General features: G+C 32.4%; 1 protein-coding gene across 1 annotated transcript in view; it reads left to right on the forward strand.

Annotated features, from left to right (window-relative positions):
* Positions 1–8,549: 8,549 nt before the first annotated feature.
* LOC127730763 (excitatory amino acid transporter 1-like) overlaps positions 8,550–21,166 on the forward strand; it is an 82,140-nt gene continuing 69,523 nt past the window's right edge. The window contains exon 1 of the mRNA XM_052239310.1: positions 8,550–8,635. Within this exon, the coding sequence (XP_052095270.1) occupies positions 8,608–8,635 (28 nt within the window). The 5' untranslated portion in view covers positions 8,550–8,607. The remainder of the gene's footprint in view (positions 8,636–21,166) is intronic.

Below are 21,166 nucleotides of genomic sequence, written 5' to 3' on the forward strand. Positions count from 1 at the left end.
GCCACTGACGGATTGTGTTTCATGTTTTAGATTTACGTAACATGAGTGACGTTATATTCTGTGACATAATTTAGTCCTTTACAGAATTTCATCGCAGCAAGCAAGCTGTTAAAATTTCGTTAGCGGTAAAATTGAAAACCCGCCCTCCCACTCCTTTTTTGTACGAGATACTGCTCTTTTGTATTTATTTTTCAGGTTTTTGTCGGTGACAGTGGTAATACAGATGTGACTGATGATGTTAACTTGTTTGCTGTTGAGAAAAGTGACTTTTATTTGAACTTTGAGCATCATAAATAGATTCCCAGTAAATGGCAGAATTCGCTGCATAGAATCTTAATGTTAACTATGAAATTTTAGGTTTTTGGATAATACAGACTACACTTGTGTATCCCACGGTGTTTTCTAAATTTAAAGCACCAGTGTATCCCACGGTGCATCTTTACATTTTCATATATATCTATCTATCTATCTGCAAGGTAGCCATATTATCTTCGGGTAACCAACCATATATCTATCTACATATACATATACATCTATCTATCTATATATATATATATATATATATATCATATGAATCTATATTATGAATAAAAGCTGTGGCCAGATATCGCCAAACCATATATGTATTTTGTTTTAATGGCACCATCTGAGATCATGGAATTTAAGTAAATAGACTTAAATTCAGTTATCGCTGGGGCCACTGACGGATTGTGTTTCATGTTTTAGATTTACGTAACATGAGTGACGTTATATTCTGTGACATAATTTAGTCCTTTACAGAATTTCATCGCAGCAAGCAAGCTGTTTAAATTTCGTTAGCGGTAAAATTGAAAACCCGCCCTCCCACTCCTTTTTTGTACGAGATACTGCTCTTTTGTATTTATTTTTCAGGTTTTTGTCGGTGACAGTGGTAATACAGATGTGACTGATGATGTTAACTTGTTTGCTGTTGAGAAAAGTGACTTTTATTTGAACTTTGAGCATCATAAATAGATTCCCAGTAAATGGCAGAATTCGCTGCATAGAATCTTAATGTTAACTATGAAATTTTAGGTTTTTGGATAATACAGACTACACTTGTGTATCCCACGGTGTTTTCTAAATTTAAAGCACCAGTGTATCCCACGGTGCATCTTTACATTTTCATATATATCTATCTATCTATCTGCAAGGTAGCCATATTATCTTCGGGTAACCAACCATATATCTATCTACATATACATATACATCTATCTATCTATATATATATATATATATCATATGAATCTATATTATGAATAAAAGCTGTGGCCAGATATCGCCAAACCATATATGTATTTTGTTTTAATGGTACCATCTGAGATAACTTCGCCCCGGGTTAAGGCGTTCACACTACATAAATTTAACCCGGATTAACTAAGTCGGTTCGAACCCGGATTAAAAAGGCACAGTGTGAACGGGGTATTACAAACCCAAAATTATTTCACAAGAAATTTGAAAGGAAGGCGTCTTCTAAACATGCTGTACCATTAAAGTTGTTCCATGAACATTTTAGTCATTGTACTCATCAGACACAGATGCTGTATTTGACGACAGCTTATTTAATAACACTAATGGTGAATGCGTCTATGACGAACTTGATAGAGAAATTACAGAAAATGACATTTTGAAATGTTTTCGTAAACTGAAACGGGTTAAAGTCACGAAGTTGTTGGAATTCTTAACGAATATTTATTGAATACAAGGATATGTTTATGCTTGTATTACTGTACATATTTAATGGAATTTACAGTCCGGAATTTTCCCTACTGACTGGGCTTAAGCCATACTTATACTTATATTCAAGATCCGAACAACTACAGAGGGATTAGTTTAGTCAGTAATTTCGGAAAGTTATTTACGTCCGTTCTAAATCAACGTTTAATAGACTGGTCAGAAACGTTTGATATTGTGACCGATGCCCTGTTCGACTTTCGTCCCGATCTTGGTACAGTAGATGCTATTTTTGCTCTTACATCATTAGTCTTTATCAGCCAAAAATCGTTTTTATTGTTGTTTTGTTGACTACACGAAAGCTTTTGACACTGTTCAAAGATATATGTTATGGTATAAACTATCAAAAATGGGTGATCAGGGTAAATTTTTTATGGTAATCAAAGCAATGTATTCTAATGTCAGTACTTGTATATGTGTTGATGGGTTTAATTCTGAGTACTTCACTTATGAAGTAGGTCTAATGCAAGGTGAAGTATTATCACCTATATTTTTTTCAGTGTATGTCAACGATTATGAAATGGCTTTTATAAATAGTGACTCTATTCCTTATGAGGTAAAGGGACTAAATTTATGTTTACTAATGTACTCTGACGATATGGATATTTTTTCAGAAACTCTATCTGGCTTACAAACGTTACTTGATACTTTGTATGATTATACCTACAAATGGTCACTTGGTGTTAATATAGCAAAAACGAAAATTGTTGTTTTTAGAAAGGGTGGGAAAATACATGACAATGAAAAATGGTATTATAATAACCAGGAAATAGAAGTTGTAGATAAGTTTAGTTATCTTGGTATGTTGTTCAATTTGTAATGGCAAATATAATTTTTTACAGATCAAAACAGGGTAGAAAAGCTCTTTTTGCATTAAGGAGAAATATAAAAGATATTTGTTTGATTTTTGTAACTTTGCTTTCACTTTTTGATACTTATATTAACAGTGTACTTTGTTATGGCTGCGAAATATGGGGTGCTCATAAGGCGCCAGCTATAGAGAGGATACATCTGGGCTAATGTAAAAATATTATGAAAGTAAAAAGCTCTACTAGTAATGTCATGGTGTATTATGAGCTAAGTAGATTGCCATTATTGCACACCAGAAAATGTAGAATTTTTAAATACTGGTTTAAGCTGCTCTGTACCACAAACTGTATTATGAAAAACTGTTACTGTTTTTTATATGATGATTTACAAAAATGTCCAAATAATAAGACAAATTGGTTGTGTTTTATTAATAAATGAGCTGCTTAGTATAATTTTAGATGATATTTGGTATAATCAATGTTTTTTAGAAAGTAAGCTCTCCAGTACTTTTTACTTGATAATTAAACAGCGCCTGTTTGATTGTCTGAAGCAATATTTTGACAGCCAACTGAGTAATTTAGTTAAATGTTCAAAGCATAGATATATGGTTCAAAATTTTTGTTTACAATATTACTTATGTAATCCAATATCAGTTATTTATAAGTATAAATAAGAAGACATGTATTACCAAATTAAGACTAAGTAGTCATGATTTAGCTTTAGAATGTGGACGTTACTCTGCAATTCCAAGAAGTAATAGACTCTGTAGTTTTTGTAAAAATGACATTGAGGATGAGATACATTTCATACTAAAATGTCCCACTTATCAAGGTTCTTAGATCTTATTTTAATAAACCTCATTATTGGAGAAAACCTTCTATTTATAAATATATGCAATTAATGAGTTCGAATAATCTTAGAGAACTATGTATTTTGGGTAAATTTATATTTCGTGCACAAAAATTAAGATCTAACATGATGTAATATGTTTCACACTACCTTCTGTTATCAATGTATACTGTGTGTAGTTTATATGTTGTATGCCTATAGTTGTTATGACTTTGGTAAATAAAGATTATTAATAATCATAAAATAGCTGTTTACAAAACTTCGATATTTTTTTCGAAATACTAATGATTTTCTACCCGTTGAATAGATTACCTTAGCTTATTTGGCAAAACCTTTCGCAATTTTGGGTCATCAATGCTCTTCAACTTCGTACTTTATTTTGCCTTTTTAACTTTTTTGATTCGAGCGTCACTAATAAATCTTTTGTAGACGAAACACGCGTCTGGCGCACACAATTTTGATACTGATATCTATGATGAGTTTATTCATTATAGTTCGTGGAATACCACGAATTTAAATGTTCGATGAAGCACAAATTTTCTATAGGCTTCGATGCAGACGTCGGCAAATCCACAACATCAAATATTCACGAAAATACAATTTTTTTTTTCGTAATTTGCAAAAATTAGTACCCACGAAAATAAATGTATCCACCGTAACCAAATTTTCTTGAGTATACAATTCACAAACAGAAAATGGACTTAGAGAAACAACTACAACCACCGACGAAGTTCTTGCATGTGGACAGGCACGTAGAAATTTAAAGAGATTTAAGGGGAAAAAAGTATTGCGAGTACTCCACTCTCGTATTACCTTGATCAAGTGGATAACTGAATGTACAGACACCACAGAAAGTTGCGGATCCAAGATTTTTGTTGAAAAACACATCCACTAAACGTTACGAATGTGTTGTAATAAAAAGAAAATCAATCATCTTGAAGTTGTAAGTTTCAGAGAACGTTTTTGGTCGAACCAGACTGGCTTTTCATAATGATAAAATATGATTTGTTGGTCTGAAAAACGTCTGGTATGGAAATGTTAATACTTGGACTCATGGACGACATTTTGAATAGATTGTTATATTACTGCTCGTTCTGTATGTAATTATTATTAAAAGTTAACTTTTACTTTTAGTAAGTCTACTAGTGAATTATCAGCTCAGTAGTCAGAAGTCATAATTTATGTTGATCCGCGATGCCAAAGCTGAATCATTTCTTTTTAGCATCGGAAAGCAATATCTACGATGTCGAAATTTAGACGTAAACATGGGGTAATTAGACAGATAGGGCAGATAGCAATAACTTGTACTTAATGCTCTACTATCTATCGTTGAGGCATTTACATTCGCCTTTTGTTATTCTTTATTTTGATATTACGAATTGTTATTTACATGTAAAACCAATTTGAAGGTTACGTGTAATTTGTGTCAAGTAAAGTAAAACTACTGAATGAATTCGTACACACGAAAGATAAAGTTGTTTAAATATACAAAATAGACAGATTCCAGAATGTCATAAAGACAAAAGCGCAACATGCACGTTAGATGAAAGAATGTCATGTAAATAAAGAAAATTAGTAAGGGGACAACCATTTGATATTCTGGTGGGGGCTAGGAGGTTTTGTTTTGGATGGATTTTTTATTTTTGTAAACTATAAGGACAGATCATTTATTTTCTGCACTGTTGAAGCATGATTTTTCATTTTCAGTCAAACAAGGGACTGATTATTTATTTTCACAATTATATATTAAAATCAGTTGAATCCAGAACCAATCCAGTATATCTTCTTATAATCCTTTGTAATAAATTCCATTTTCTATGTACATGTATCTAGAGTTATCTAGAATTGTTTTACTCAATGTATGATAATGATTTTTTGTTATGAAATACTTTTTTCAGCATTTATTTTTATAATTCATGCGTGCTTGTAATTCAAATAGTGTGTGTATTCTAGAAAAGAATCACAGAGTTGTTGAGTCTGTGTTCCTTATTATATAAAAGGGGTTTCGGTTAACAGGGGCGGATCCAGCCATTTTTAAAAGGGGGATAAAGGATAAAGGGGGGTTCAAAACCATATAACCCATTCAAATGCATTAATCGTAAAAAAAGGAGGGGTTCCCCCCTCCCACCCCCACCCCCCAGGATCCGCCACTGGGTTAAGGTCGTATGGATCTAGGCTTATCCTCATCAGGTATCCCTGGCCATATGTTTTCCTTTTTGTAATATTAAGAATTGTTCGAATTCGATTTCAACGTGTGGGGATACAATACCTGTTTATACATTTGTTTTTTTCAGTCTTTTTTTCTTCTTTATATTCCTTTGATTTAATCTTTTTTTCTGTTAATTTTTTATTTTAGATTTTTATGTCCTCTGTATGCAATATTGAATAATCAGAGATTTGGAAATAGTATTATTGCTTTTCTGTTTTGATCGATAAGGTGCCAATGTTTTCTCATAGCTCTGACGATTTCCTTTAAATACCGAATTAAATCTTGTTGCAAAAACGAGTGGTGGAACCGTTTTCTTATTTTTTTAATTATATTCTAAAAATTCTTTTCTTTCTTTTTTTCTTGTTTTTATTATAATATTGTCGATCTCATTTTCGCAATGTCCTCTTTTAAGAAGTTTAGACTTAAAAAGTTGTACTTCTTCATAGAGGTCCTTTCAGTTGTTGCAAGACCTAATAAGGCGAATAGTTTCTCCAGTTATGATTCCTTTGAATTCTGATGTAGAGTAGGCTGATGCTTGTTCAAGATATTGAAAATTATCAGTTGGTTTTCTATAAAGTTTAATGTCTAAAATTAGATTTTTTTTCAAATCTTTCACCTTTGACGACAGTTATGTTTAGAAACTGGATAATAACCCCATCCAACTCATTTTTGGAGGCAGGAATTTGGTATTTGAAATGTACACATTATGACCTTTAGAATCCCCATACGTAAAAATCATTTCAAACAATTCTTAATATTACAAAAAGGAAAACATATGGCCAGGAATACTTCACGAGGATAGGCCTAGATTCATACAACCTTAACCGAAACACCTTTTATAAAATGAGGAACACAGATATGTGATTCTTTTCTAAGAATACACACACTATTAAAATTAAAAGGAAGCATGAATTTCTTTAAAAATGCTGAAAAAAAGTAGTCCATAACAAAAAATTATTATCATATATATATTGAGTAAATCAATTCTATATAACTCTAAGATACATGTACATAGAAAATGGAATTTATTACAAAGGATTATAATAAGATATACTGCATTAGTCCTGGAACCGACTGATTTAAATATAATTCGATGAGATGAAATACATTATGTACCATTTAATTCAAATTAATCATCATCCTCTGGAAGTGAATCTTCTGAGCTCAAAACTGTATATATTGCACATGTACAAAAAAACAATATAGGTTAAAATTGGAAAAGGTATTAAAAGTTAGGTAAATGTTCATGAGACAATATACCTCAAGTGAAATGAATCCCATTTTCAGACATTTCAAAAAAAAATAATATTTGTTTATGGTATAGTTTATATATTATTAAAAGATTTGGGAGTTTTTCCCGAAAAAAATATGAAAAAAGAAGAATTTTGAAAGAATCTGGTGCCATCTCATACTTTAAAACATGCATTTATAAAATGGTTTAAAAGACCTGCCGAGTTATTTATTTTCATTACATTGTGGGTCCGGTTATTTATTTTCAAACTACCACAGAACAAACCATTCCTTTTTGTCATTATTAAGGCTGAGTTATTTATTTTCAAAATCCTCCTGCCCCCCTTCCCCCCCCCCCCCCCCGAACATCAAATGGTCGTCCCCTAACCAAAGGAATACACTCATAGATATGTGTGAGGGCACAGAGTTATGATGTAAAAATACTTTCATAGACTAGCGTTTAGCATGAATATAAAATACACAAAAATATTTGTTTACGTAGGGGAATGCTTTGATAAAATACATAAAGATATATATATGTAAATAAAAGGATATATAATATGTACGTCAATGCGATAGCAACACTATATCAACCAAACAAACCAAGCCTATGCAAATTAGAAACGCTTCCATCGTGACTAGAAATGCAATATCCCAATCTTGCCTACTGAAGCGTAAAGAGCAATAACAAACCATGAGTCTGTGATGTAATGTTTTGTCCAAGTTTTCCATGAAGTTAATGACAGATGAAAAAAATACTGGGAAAATACTAAAGTCGATCAATAGCTTTTTAATAATAGAGCAGACCAGCGCGTCCTAAAGTGGTGGATAGGGAATGCCCTCGTCTCGTGCACGTGGGGAAAAAGTACACACATGTTACCGTTGCAATAAATCTAAAATTTCAATTTTCCTTTTCGGCTCTACATGTTTATTTCAACAATAAAATAAACGTTTCTTTTTAATGTTCCATTTCCATTTTTAGGATCAATGTTCACTTTATGTTTATTTCATATTATTCATTCATTTCGAGATCACCCCACTGTTGTAAAGCTGGGAAGAAAACAATCAATCAATCAAACAAACAAAACATTAGACTTGGAACAGGTCACCTACAAACCATTGAAATAGAATTACAATTAATGTCACGTTGCTTTATGTAACAATGTTCATCCAACGGTGTCGGTCTTACTGCTTGAAGGAAGACATCCAGCTAGCTAGACCCCTCTATATCCTATAGTTTCGTTGAATAGGCACCGTTTCATTCTGAATCAAATTTAAAAAAAACTATGTTATTGATGTTGCCTGATATTAGGATTACTGATGTGCTTATTTCACGTGATGACGTATAGTTTTGTCATACATGTTCTCTGTAGAGCTATTATATCAAGTCCATTTGTACAATTATTAAATGGTAGTCATTGATTTCAGTTATAACATAATAAAGAGACTATAACATTTCATATTAAAAGCAGCATGATTTTAAATTTACCTTTGTGGAATACTAAATTCAACATCAGAAAATTTGGTACCAGGTATTTACGTATTTGTATTTTAAAGAGCCAACTGGTGCATTGGCTTTACTGGTAAAGCAAATGCAGTAAGATGTTTATTATTCAATGAATTTTATTGTAAAGATGAGTATACGTGTACTACATGTAAAAATCAATCCATACATATTTCCCCACATCCGTCATTAAAATGAAAATACGTCAACCGAATAAAATATTTTTTTGACAAATGCTTTAAACTGTAGGAAAATGGCGACGTACACTGAAGTCAGTACAGGTCAGTAAATAATATGAGAAAGAGTACTTCTAATTATTTCATGTGTTTCGTCTCTTTGATAAATAATTATATAAATTTAGAATGCATGGTCATTTTGAAAAATGATGCAATCCATATACATAACTTAAAATCAGTATGGACGAATCGGTGTAGTAGTTATAATAATGTGTTCACTGTTTCATTACGATAAATAAGAAGTCAAAATGTCCTCTGTAAAAATATCGAGTAATGTTTGAATCCAAATGCTAGAACAGAACTAACTTCCCTACACTTGATTCTTGCAATGGGTTATGAAGAATTTTAACATTACCTAATTAAATGATGCAATCTTCACATACAATTTGTGGTCATGTTTTTTCGTTCCGTCACACCTAAGTGTCATCCGATTTCAAAGTCTTATTAACCTGATTATTAGCTATTTTTATTACTTTAATTATCATAGCTTGAATTATTGCATTATTTCAAATCGTCACGTTTTTTTTAATTATCTGAGTTGAAATGAAATGTGGTATAACATTTATTTGTTCATTATTTTAGGGTATACCGGGATACTATTTTGCATTCATCGCATCTACATTAAAAAATAAAAAGATTTGATATGATTGTCAATTAGACAACTATCCACAATTTCGGATCACTGTACCACCTTTAACAATGTGCACAACCCATAACATGTAGTAAGCTACATTGTAGTATACAAGGCCCTGATTTGACGAAATGTAAAACAATTCAAATGAGAAACACAACGGCCTTATTTGTACTACTACATTACGGTATTAGCCATTTTCAATATTACGATGGATTTGGTAGATGTTTGAATTTGTAATACTCAGGTGACCAAACACACATATACAACAAAACAAACTATGTTTACTGTGAATAAAGCTCACAAATAAATGCATCCGTTCCATATTTGCATAGATATGAAAAGTACATGTTTTCCTCTTGGAAAACCAAATACTCATTTCGATAAAAAAAAAAGTTTGAATTAAATAATACCATTAGCTACTAAAAATTATATTTCATTTAAATCTTAACTGTGGGTTATGGGTCATCGAGTATACAAACTACGTACAGAAGAAATTATGGTCCAACAACAAACAAATTTATATAAAGATAAACAAAGAAGCCCACCTCAGTAAACCGGGAATAAAAATGAAAAGAAATAAAAATATTTATTGTCGATTTTAGGGGAATGAACATATTAGCATTTAAGACTAGTCTTCAGAAATGTTTAGACAAATTGCTATTAGAACGTTGATTTAGGGTTCTCTTTTTTTTTTTAACTTTTATGATAGTCAATCATATCGTCTTCTTATATTGATATATAAGTAAATTCATTATATATTTTACTGGGCCTTACATGTAAATGATCCTCTCATTTAGATATGAATTTTCTTTAATATACAACAAAGATATTCTAATTCAACTTATAGAAGAAAAAAAAAATCACCAGACATTTTATTGCTTCCTATTCAATGACTGTAGTTTTATAGTACTTTTTCGTGTTTAATTGGATCGTGGAGTTACGCTCTATTCGTTCATTTTGAATAAGTTAAGCAACAGGAACATTTTTAATATATTTCAAGTGTTAAATCCATATTTGACGAAAGTTGATTTATTTCTATTTTGCAAGATCAACTTCCAATGGATAAAGCTGTTTTAAAGATCTCAATTTCACGACAACTAAATTCTCAGTTTATGTTTATATCTAAATTGGTTTACCAAAATGAATAACTCTTCAAGAGGTGTATTTTATTTAGAATACATACATGATTTATATAGCAAAACTCAGATGCTCAAATTTTAAAATTTCCCATAGAAACTGGAAGATGGTTTTGCGCACCAAAAATGAACGGACTTGTTATTACTGTGGAAAAGCAGTAGGAAATCAATTTCATTATCTTTTCAAATGTCATAAACAGGAAATTAAAAACCTCAGACATGAATATATACTACTGTATTACACTGCAAATCCAAGAGAATAAAAATTAAAACGGCTTTTAATGTTTTGTAATGTTGAATTAACACAACTTTGCAATGTATAAAAAAGTACTTATACTCGATATCAATTATTTGTCTGATTTTCTTTTTAGTCTTTTTGGTTTAAATTTTATGATAATGTGTAAAGTTGCATTAAGCTAAAATGTTTTACCATTCAATCATCATTATGATTGTGTTGATTAAATATCTTTATGTGTATATATTATGTGCTCTTGTACACTTATGTGTCTGATTTTTGATACTAACTAGACTATCAATTAATGGCTAAGGCAGTAGCCAAATCAGCCAGTAGAGCATTGGGTTTATTGATTGTAAAAAGTAAAACACATGGTAGTTTCCAACATGACATTTTTTTTCTAAATTATACAACACTATGGTCTGGTCAGTTATTGATTATGTAACACTATGGTCTGGTCAGTTATTGATTATGGGTCGTGTTTTTGGGGTACACGTGATTTCTCATGTATTAATGTTGTTCAAAATAGAGCCATAAGATTTTTTATGGGTGTCGGTAAATATACCCCAAATGATGCCATACATGGAGTCATGGGTTGGAAACCACATCTGTAAAACAATGGACAAGTGTATTTAGACACTAGACAAGATGTTCAAATATGAACCATGATCAGATAGAATAAATTTTAAAGTTTTCAAATGGTCGATGAAGAAAGCTAGAGGTAAAATCAAGAATTGGAACCATAGAAATGTTTAAAACTCATAATTTTGAAGACTGTTGTAACTTTGAAACTAATGTATTAAATAAGAGTATTATTGTACAAATTGAAACAATAATGTTTGATAAATATAAAATAGATTGGAGTAATAGAGTATCTACGTATGCTCAAGGTAATAAATAAAGAACACGCACGTTATTTAAATATGATGATTGTTCTGAACCTTACTTCAAATGTAAATTGTCACCTAAATTTAGGAGTGCTTTTGCAAAATTTATATTTGGAGTTGCTCCCCTTAGAATAGAAAAGAAATACATGAAAGAACATGTTTTTATTGTAATAATACTATTGAAATTGAACTGCATGTTTTATTAAAATGTCCACTATACGAAGATCTTAGACGTGAATTTCAGATAATTCATGAATTGATCATACCAGTTATTAATTTTATTGCATTTCAATCGTTCTTTTTCCAGCCGTTAATATCGGTCAAAAAATTATCTTTAATATATTTTACTTCCATATTGAATTATATGTATCATGGAAATGTAGCCTCTCGAAAGGACTTTTTTATCTCACGGAAACAGCTTTCCAAATTTCGAGATTGCTTAAAATGTCTCAAAAGACATTACACACAGAAATAGTAAAACACAATTTATATTTCTTACTGTAATGTTATTCAAACAATGTATGTTTATAGGAAACGAATATATTTATTTTAAAATGAATCGGAAACAGCTTGTTTACCTAGAACACTATCTGTTATCTTACAGTCTATCTACTTATCTGTAGCAACTCTTCTAAATATTTTTTTTTATTTCTTCCATGGGGCTTTTGTGAACATTCTGATTCCAATTGAAACTTTGATCGCTCTGTTATTATTTAAATCATTACATCTTTATTACTTTCAACAGACTCCGAATAACATTTTTGTTGTGTTGCTGTCTCGCTGACTTGTTCCCAACATCTCTTTTTATTCATGATAACAAAAAATTAAAAAAATTCTACAAATCCTTCATAACTAAGTGATTAATACTTCCTGTACCATCACACTAATGGATTAATGGTGGAGTCCGTGATGCTCAGTCTTTAATTTTCTATGTAATGTTTTGTGGACTGTTGTTTGTCTTTCGTGGTCTTTCGTTTTTTTGCCATGGCGTTGTCAGTTTCCCTTCAACTTACGAGTTTTGAAAAATCTCTATGTATCTTCCTCCTCGTTTTTAATTAAAGCAGTCCAATTACAATTGTTTTAATTTTGGTAAACTTTTAAACAATATAAAAGGCGTAAAATTTGAAATATTTAATTTTTATATAGCAATATGTACGTTACCATGGGATAAAATTGATTCAATAAAAAAATATGAATTAACATAAACATACTAATGAGAGGTTTAACTAGCTATAAAACCAGGTTTTATCTACCATTTTCTCCTTAAGGAAATGTCTGTACCAAGTCAGGAATATGACAGTTGTTTTCCATTTGTTTGATGTGTACGAGCTTTTGATTTTGCCATTTGCCACTCCCAGTTTGTGTTGGGGTTTGTTTTGCTAAGTCTTTAGCTTTCTATGTTGTGTTTAAATTTGTGTACTGTTATTTGTCTGTTTGTCTTTTTCCTTATTTTAGCCATGGCGTTGTCAGTTTATTTTCGACTTATGAGTTTGAATGTCCCTTTGATACCTTTCGCCTCTCTTTGATAAGGGACTCTCTGTTTTGAATTTTACTTGGAGTTCGGTATTTTTGTTATTTTACTTTACACACTTATAATTCAAGATAAAATTTGTTGGAGTTTATTTAGCGGTTTCGGACGAGATTCCGTGATCTTTTTATTTTTTTAAAGCTTACATTGGAGTACGGAGGGATGCCGAGTGTTCACATTGATCTTTTTGTAAAGCAAATCAATTAATAACAAATCTACAATCCGCAAACACGTTTAACCTAGATGCATTCTGTATGTGCTTTTTCCATGTTACGAGCCTATTAATCAGTTGTTGTCGTTTGTTGATGTACATCATATTTTTTTGTTTTTATTTACATACATCATTCCGTTACTTTTTACTTTTGAATTGTTTTACATTTGTGATGTCGGGGTCTTTTATAGCTTGCTTTGTGGCATGGGTTTTGTTCGTTGTTGAAGGTCGTATGGCGACCTATAGTTGACAATTTATACGTCATTTGGTCTCTTATGGAAAGTGGTATCATTGGTTATCATACCACATCTTCTTATTACTACGTCTACAGTCATGTTTTCGTACTGTTTTGCTAGCTAGATATGCATAGAGAACTTAAAATAGATAACTATGAACAGTGTTATGGGATATAATCTATTATTTTGTGATGAGATGGGTGGTTATTGGTGAAAGTGCGGATGTATAAACGGCCAGAAAGTCAGTACATGTACAATGATGTAACCGTGAACCTTTCATGCTTTCTGAGTTACTGGGCAACTTATTTGAAGAGGATGTAAATGAATCACCAATTTCAGTTCAGAGAAAGTTCAAAACTACAGATAACACAACAAAGAGTACTGTTAAATGTTGTTCCATGTGTGAACTAGAATAGCTGGTGTATACTAGAATATTACAAAAATAATTTAGACAATTTTAATAATTTAAAAGAGTAACAATTAAAGCTGGAAGCTATGAAACTGTTTAGCTGCACAAGGTATATCAATGGCGTTTATGTCATGTTTTTATAAAAAGTACACGTATCATTTAAACATCCTTTCAAACGCAGTCAGAAACTTATCAATATCGCTCATGTTTAACAGCAGTTGATTAAATTAAAAGTGTTTATGTAAATGAAACAGCAGTGACTTTAGTCATATAGATTGAACATTACTGATATTGAAAAGAAAACATTAAACTGTCTATGCAAGTGATCAGTTGCTAAAATCATTACACTAAACACTTAATCAATGTAAGAAGTTATATTTTACTACTTCAATAAAAATGCCAAGTAATTTTACATAGCTTGATATGGAAAAATTGCGTCCACGATAACACACTGACAGTATGCATAGTGTCTCGTTAAGATCGTGTATTTCGCGTGAATAAGTCCGGTTTTTTTTCTCGAGTAAAATTACATATGATAGAATCAACATACTCTTATTTCGTAAGTATATCAGCATTGCTATTGACCATCCAACTTATTTTTTTTTTTTATCAAATTCAATTTTAGAAATCAAACGAAGCACAATTTCCTTCTATTTCACTTAAAATTCAGCTTTTTACATCATCAAGGTTATTTATAACATTAACAATGCTGATAGTAGTATAGTTAAAACATCCGATTTTTCAACACTTGTTCGGGCTTTGCAAAGATACAATGCCACCATTTTCTTCGAAAAATTCCTGTACAAAGTAAAGAATATGGCAGTTGTTTTTCACTTATTTCGTTGATTAATAGGTTTGATTTTGTCAATTTTTATAGACTTTCCCTTTTTGAATTTGCCTTGGAGTTCGGCATTTGTGTTATACTTTTTTTATGCAATATGAACAAGAATGCACTAGCGGCTTTGAATCAGGTTTAATCCACCATTTTCTACATAAGGAATTGCCTGTACCAAGTCAGGAACATGACAGTTGTTTTTCATTCGTTTGATGTGTTTGAGCTTTTGATTTTGTCATTTGATAAGGGACTTTCCGTTTTGCATTTTCCTTCGAGTTCGTTTTTTTGTTATTTTACTTTTTAAGATTACTGTAATTTAGTGAAAAGACAATAACTCATATTCATAAAAGACATAAAAAAAAAACACATAACTTTAACCCGTTAATTTTATTTTTTAAATCTTATGACACGTGGGGTAGTTTTAAGGTACTAATGCGATACCAAGGAACCGAAAACTGTTGGGACAAACTTGAAATCCAAACCGATACCGCAGTACCCTTAGCTGTATTCCTGGTAGAGGAAAGCCTGATTAATAATACTTTATTCCAAAAGCAAATACAGCTTATAGGATTCATACATATAATGATAATAATTGTATATGCACCAATATTAAGAATTTTCTATAATATTCTTGAATTACACAACGTATATATATAAAAGTGTGCATGAAATACAATATAATACAGCATACAAAATACGAGCGGAGAATGATATACTTAAGTAAAAACAATATATGAGAACACATATACTGTAAACATGCAATTAATCCTTTTTTTGCTGATTTTACAAAATATACCCAAAATATTCAATTCTTTAATATTTCTGACAGATAACAACTGGATATGTTTGTATGCAGATAAATTTCCCCAATAATACTTTTTGATATACTTTTCTCGGAATTGACTATTTTTGACATTCAGGTATAAAGTGGTATTCATCTTCAATAGAGCTTGTGTTACAGTTTGTACATAATCTATAATTATTTTCATCAACATTATAGTATCTGCCTGTTTCTATGCTTAAATTATGAACTGATATACGATATTTACAAATGTATGGTTTGTATATATAGTTTAAAGGTCTATTTAAATAAATTTTCAAAGCAAGTGTGCTATAAATATATCTATGAAAATGACATTTACTCGAATTCTCAAAAAAAACACGGTTACTTCACTAATTAATGCACCAAGCATTCTTTCTTTAAATTGTAATAGAAAAGTATCTGTACAAACTACACTTTGGCTTAACCAAAAAATAACTCCATATCTCAAACAAATCTCTATGATCTTACAACACATAGTTAGATCGTATGATAAGTGATGTAGGAAAAAAAACTACCGATCCTTTAATTGCAACAGATAAAACCCCCCAAAAAAGACAAAAAAATGTCTGAAAGTTTTATCCATGGAACATCAAATGGACCCTATTTGATGAGCACATGTTTCAAACAAACCCTGAAATATCTGCAAAAACTTTCCTCGACAAAGAAAATAATAAAAAAACGTAAAGTATATATATAGTATTAGGATCATAAAATGCTTCCATGAAACCGATTTCGCAAAACAATTTTGACGATGTTAAAGGATTCTCTGTGACAAAAAATGTTACATATTATTGTAGTTGCTTACATCCACGTAAATCGGATTCTTGTGGATAGCTGCTTAATTTGCAATCATACCACATCTGCTTTTATTTTAATATGTATTCTATAGGTTGAAAAAATGCTTTTCAAGGATGAAATAATTGAAAATATAGATGCATGGTGACTTACTTTGAATATTAGCAAATCAGAGTTTGAAGCATTTCGTTATGCTTTCTATGTAATGTCAAATTATCTTACATAAAACGCCGTATATACAAGTAGAATCAAATTCATAATAGTGTAGACGATACCATTCATTGGCGCGCTCATTTCTCCCATTGACTGGATCAGATCAGGTAACCGTTTGTCTGTTACGCCTACTTAATACGTTGTTTTTACAATGGACATTTAAACTTACAGTCGTATTGATTAACATGATTTTGACATTTTTCACCGACAATCGATAATCAAGTTATTTATCATAACGCAAGTTCTTTAAACATTAAAATAAAATTTCACTAGCTTCAAAAGTAGTAATGAATGTGTAAGCAATAACCTTTTTCGGACTTAAAAGCGATTTTACAATTGTCGCTTTCTAAAATTTGTACTGGTTCTTCATATCTTTTAACTTTTATCTTGTCTAAAAGTATTCATTTTTAGAACGAATTCATGATAACTTTAAATCGTGGTGCAATTTCGTACTTGCAAAATATCACACTCACTCACTCATCCTCTTCGTCCTGTCAGCACATAAGGCCTCAACCAGTACTCACCACATTTGCCTGTCTTTTGCCTTTTTCTCAATCTCCTTCCAGGTTTTCCAAGGTCTTTCATCTCAGTTTCTACCATTCTACGCCAGGTCTCTTTTGGCCTCCCTCTTTTTCGTCCACCATCAGGTGTCCATCGCAAAGCAATCTTGATGATATCCTCATTTCCTTTCCTCAATACATGACCAATCCAACGCCATCTCTTCCTTTTAATCTCCGTCTCAATACAACACTGATTAGTTTTGTGGTTAAGGTCTTTGTTGGTTATCTTATTGGGCCAGAATATCTTACAGATTTTCCTCAAGCAGGTGTTATGGAATGAAAACCTTTTCATGTCTGATTGGATAATTCTCCAGCATTCTGCCCCATATAGAAGGACTGACTTCACATTGCTGATGTATATTCTGATCTTCGTTTTCAGACTGATTGACCTTCTCTTCCATATGGGCTGTTGTTGGCAGAATGCATATCTGGCTTTGCTAATTCTGGCTCTTATATCTTGCGCTGTTCCATTGGTGTTACTTAGCATGCTTCCAAGATATGTAAAGTCCTCAACCTCTTCTATGATGTTATTTCCCAAATACACTGGTTTTATTGTGTAACTGTTGATGTTCATGAGCTTGGTCTTCTTCTCATCTAAAGTCAGGCCTATACTTTGTGCTGTTTCATTCAGTCTGGCGGTTTTCTTCTGCAAGTTGTTCCTGTTGCTGGAAAGAAGAACGATATCATCAGCAAAGTCTAAATCCTCTAAAAAGGAATTCATGGTCCATCTGATGCCTGTAACTTCATTTCCCAATGTTGGTAAAAATATGGTCGATACATCCTCTACCTGATCTAAACCCTGCTTGCTCTTTTCTCAGAATTTCATCTATAGCATCATCTATTCTGTTTAAAAGTACTCCCAGTAGTATCTTGCTTGGTACTGACAGCAAAGTTATATCACGCCAGTTGTTACAGTTGCTTCGATCACCTTTCTTGAGTAGTTTTATTATGAGACCCTTTGCCCAATCATTGGGGATAGTGTCATGTCTCCAGATATGTCTAAACAGTTCACCAAACATGGTTGTGCTAGTTTCTATGTATGCTTTAAGCATTTCAGCTGTTATTGCATCTAAGCCAGGTGATTTCCCATTCTTCAGTCTGAGTATTGCCTTCCTGATCTCATCCCTTGATACTTCCCCAATATCTATGTCTAGTTCAACTCCGAACTGTTCTATAATTGGAACATCTCCCTGGTGTTCAGTGTTCAATGCTTCTTTAAAGTGTTCAGTCCATCTTTCCAGTTGTTGACTTTCTGAGGCTAATACTTTACCATCCTTGGACTTACATGGTACACTGGAGTTTGTGTGTTTACCACTTTTTTGATTTTATAGACGGTGCTAAGTTCTCCTTTAGAAGCTGCTGTCTCTGCTTCTTTGGCAAGTGACTCTAGGTATATTGCCTTATCTGCTTTGGCTTTACGTTTTACTTCTTTGTCTTTGACTGAATATTCTTTTCGTAGAGAAGTTTGGATTCGTTCTGATTTTGTGCTATTTAGATTTGTCTTTATTTCTTTTCTCTGCTGGATGCATTTCTTTCTTTCACGTTTTCTGAGTCCTAGAGTGTTTCTTGATGTTTCTTTAAACACAGTTTCGATCTTACTCCATCCCTGTTCTAAGCTTTCCACAGTGCTTGGCTCATTGTCTGGTAGGTCTTCTAACACTTGAAATCTGTTTCTGAGATCGATCTTAAATTTCTTCAGAATTTCAGGTTGTTTTAGTTTGACTGTGTCGAATATCTCCCTCTTGTCGGTTCTATTCTTTACTGCTTTTCTTAGCTTCAGCCTAATTTTACCACTGATCAAGTGATGGTCACTACCACAGTCTGCTTCCCTCATAGCTCATACGTCACACAGTGAGTTTTTCCATCGTTCGTTTATCATCCAATGACCTATTTGGTTTTTATCACGACCATTTGGGGAGTTCCAAGTGATTTTATGGATGTTTTTGTGTGGAAAAAGTGTACCTCCAATAACAAGGTCATTATCTACACAAAAATCAACAAGTAGTTCTCAATTTTCGTTTATAGTGCCAAGTCCATGTTTGCCAATTACTCTATCTCTATCTAAGTTGTCATTTCCTACTTTAGCATTCATGTCACCTAAGACTATAAGGATGTCATGTCGTGGTATTTTGCAAGTAATACTTTGAAGTTTCTGATAAAAGGTTCTTTTCGTTTCATCATCCACATCATTTGTTGGTGCATAGCATTGTATCATTGTCATCTTGGCATATTTGGAATGGAATATTGCAACAATAATTCTCTCATCTACTGGTGACCATTCAATGAGCGCACCTTTAGCCTTTTTGTTCATGATGATAGCAACCCCTGGCTGATGTTTATTATCCTTTCTACCTGAATATATAATCGTTTCATATGTAGATGTAGTAACAGATCCACAGTCAGTCCACCTGCATTCGCTTACTCCAAGAATATCAATATTGTACTACTTTAACTACCTGGGCAGTCTTCCCACATTCATACATGGTTCGTACGTTCCATGCTCCTATCTTTAGATGTTCTTTCGGCCCCAGAAGGTTTCTTTTCCTGTTGTTAGCTTCTAGAATACTTTCACTAACAAAATTCATGCTGTTGCCTTGACAACTTGCATCCACTGGTATACCGTTGCAATTGTTTATGTTTACTGGTCTGGTTTCCGTAACTAGAGTTTTTTTTTTATGAGACGAGATAGTTAGTGCTCAACCTCCTAACCTGGAAGGCCAGTGGATTTGTAGTTGAGGTTCCATTCCCCTAGATCGAATGCCAGCCAAAGCTTACGAGCAAAGATCTACCCAGATTGGTATCAGAGTTGTCTCTCCTAGATGGATTGCCTTTCTAGCTATCGACCCCCATCTGATCGACTATTTACCCATAGCTGGGACAAGGTTGATGAGTGCTAGGGCATATCCACACGCCGGTGGGCCTACACACTGCATCTATGGGGCCCTTTGGGGGGGGAGGGGGTCGTTTCTGATGAACATACAGGAACAATATTTTTTAATCTCAGTGTCGTATTTCTTTTTATCCCTAATTCTAAATTGATATGAATTAGTTATTTCACCTTTTTTCCCTGAATGATTGAGGACCGCTTAAAAAGTATGTATCCCTCTGAAACATGAATACATTTAATCAGGACGGGTACCGTTCCCGCTAATATAATTGTTTGATTGCATAATAAGCAATATTTATTTACTTAGAGAATTGACCAATCCATTAAATGGGTTGCAATGCTTGATGGACCACTACGTACTTTATCGAGAACACGCTGCGCTTGTTTTTCAGTGACCTACAACTCACTTTTTCTTTTTTTTTTTGTCTACGTTTAATAAAGAATAAGTTTTATGCTCAGATTAAAATAACAAACGGAGAGCTGATGAACTGTAACACCTGATAATTTGTAGTTTATTAGACAAACAAAACCCTGTAACAGTGTTACAACCTATGTGTTACAATAAATCTGTTTAGTATGAGGCTTTTAATTATTTATTCTACTACCAAGATATTACAAACACATTATTTAATGCATGAATAGTTTAAAAAAAATGTAAGTACTATTCTTAATTATATTGTTGTGATGCAACTGTTGCAGTTAACAGGTCGGAACATTTCCAGAGGCGGATTTAAGTGGGAGGTTGGGGAATGGGGGGGGGGGGGGGAGGGGGTATGGAGCTTCATACATAGTTAATGCATAGATTTTTACATGTCCTACTGCTAACGTTGTCTAGTTTGGCCCCACCCCCTTTTCCTTTTCGAAATACTGGATATGTATCTGATTTCCTTATACGGATATGCAATATTTAGCATTCTAATGCTGCCGCCAATACATGTATCAGTGTTTGTTTACAAAAAATGCCTTTTCCCTGGGCAATTGACCAACCAATCCACTGAATGAGTTGCAATGCATGATGGATTACTATGTGCTAACAATTGTTTATAACTGCATGACATACAACACAATTTTTAACACATTGCCGAAAAAAGAATTCATCTTTATACCTTTTCTTCATTTGTGTTTACAGTTATGGTTAGGTAAAAAATAAAAATCGACATGTTTTACATTTAATATATTTTTCTATA

Source organism: Mytilus californianus, unplaced genomic scaffold (genome assembly GCF_021869535.1).
Source record: "Mytilus californianus isolate M0D057914Y unplaced genomic scaffold, xbMytCali1.0.p SCAF_1, whole genome shotgun sequence".
Classification (NCBI taxonomy): domain Eukaryota; kingdom Metazoa; phylum Mollusca; class Bivalvia; order Mytilida; family Mytilidae; genus Mytilus; species Mytilus californianus.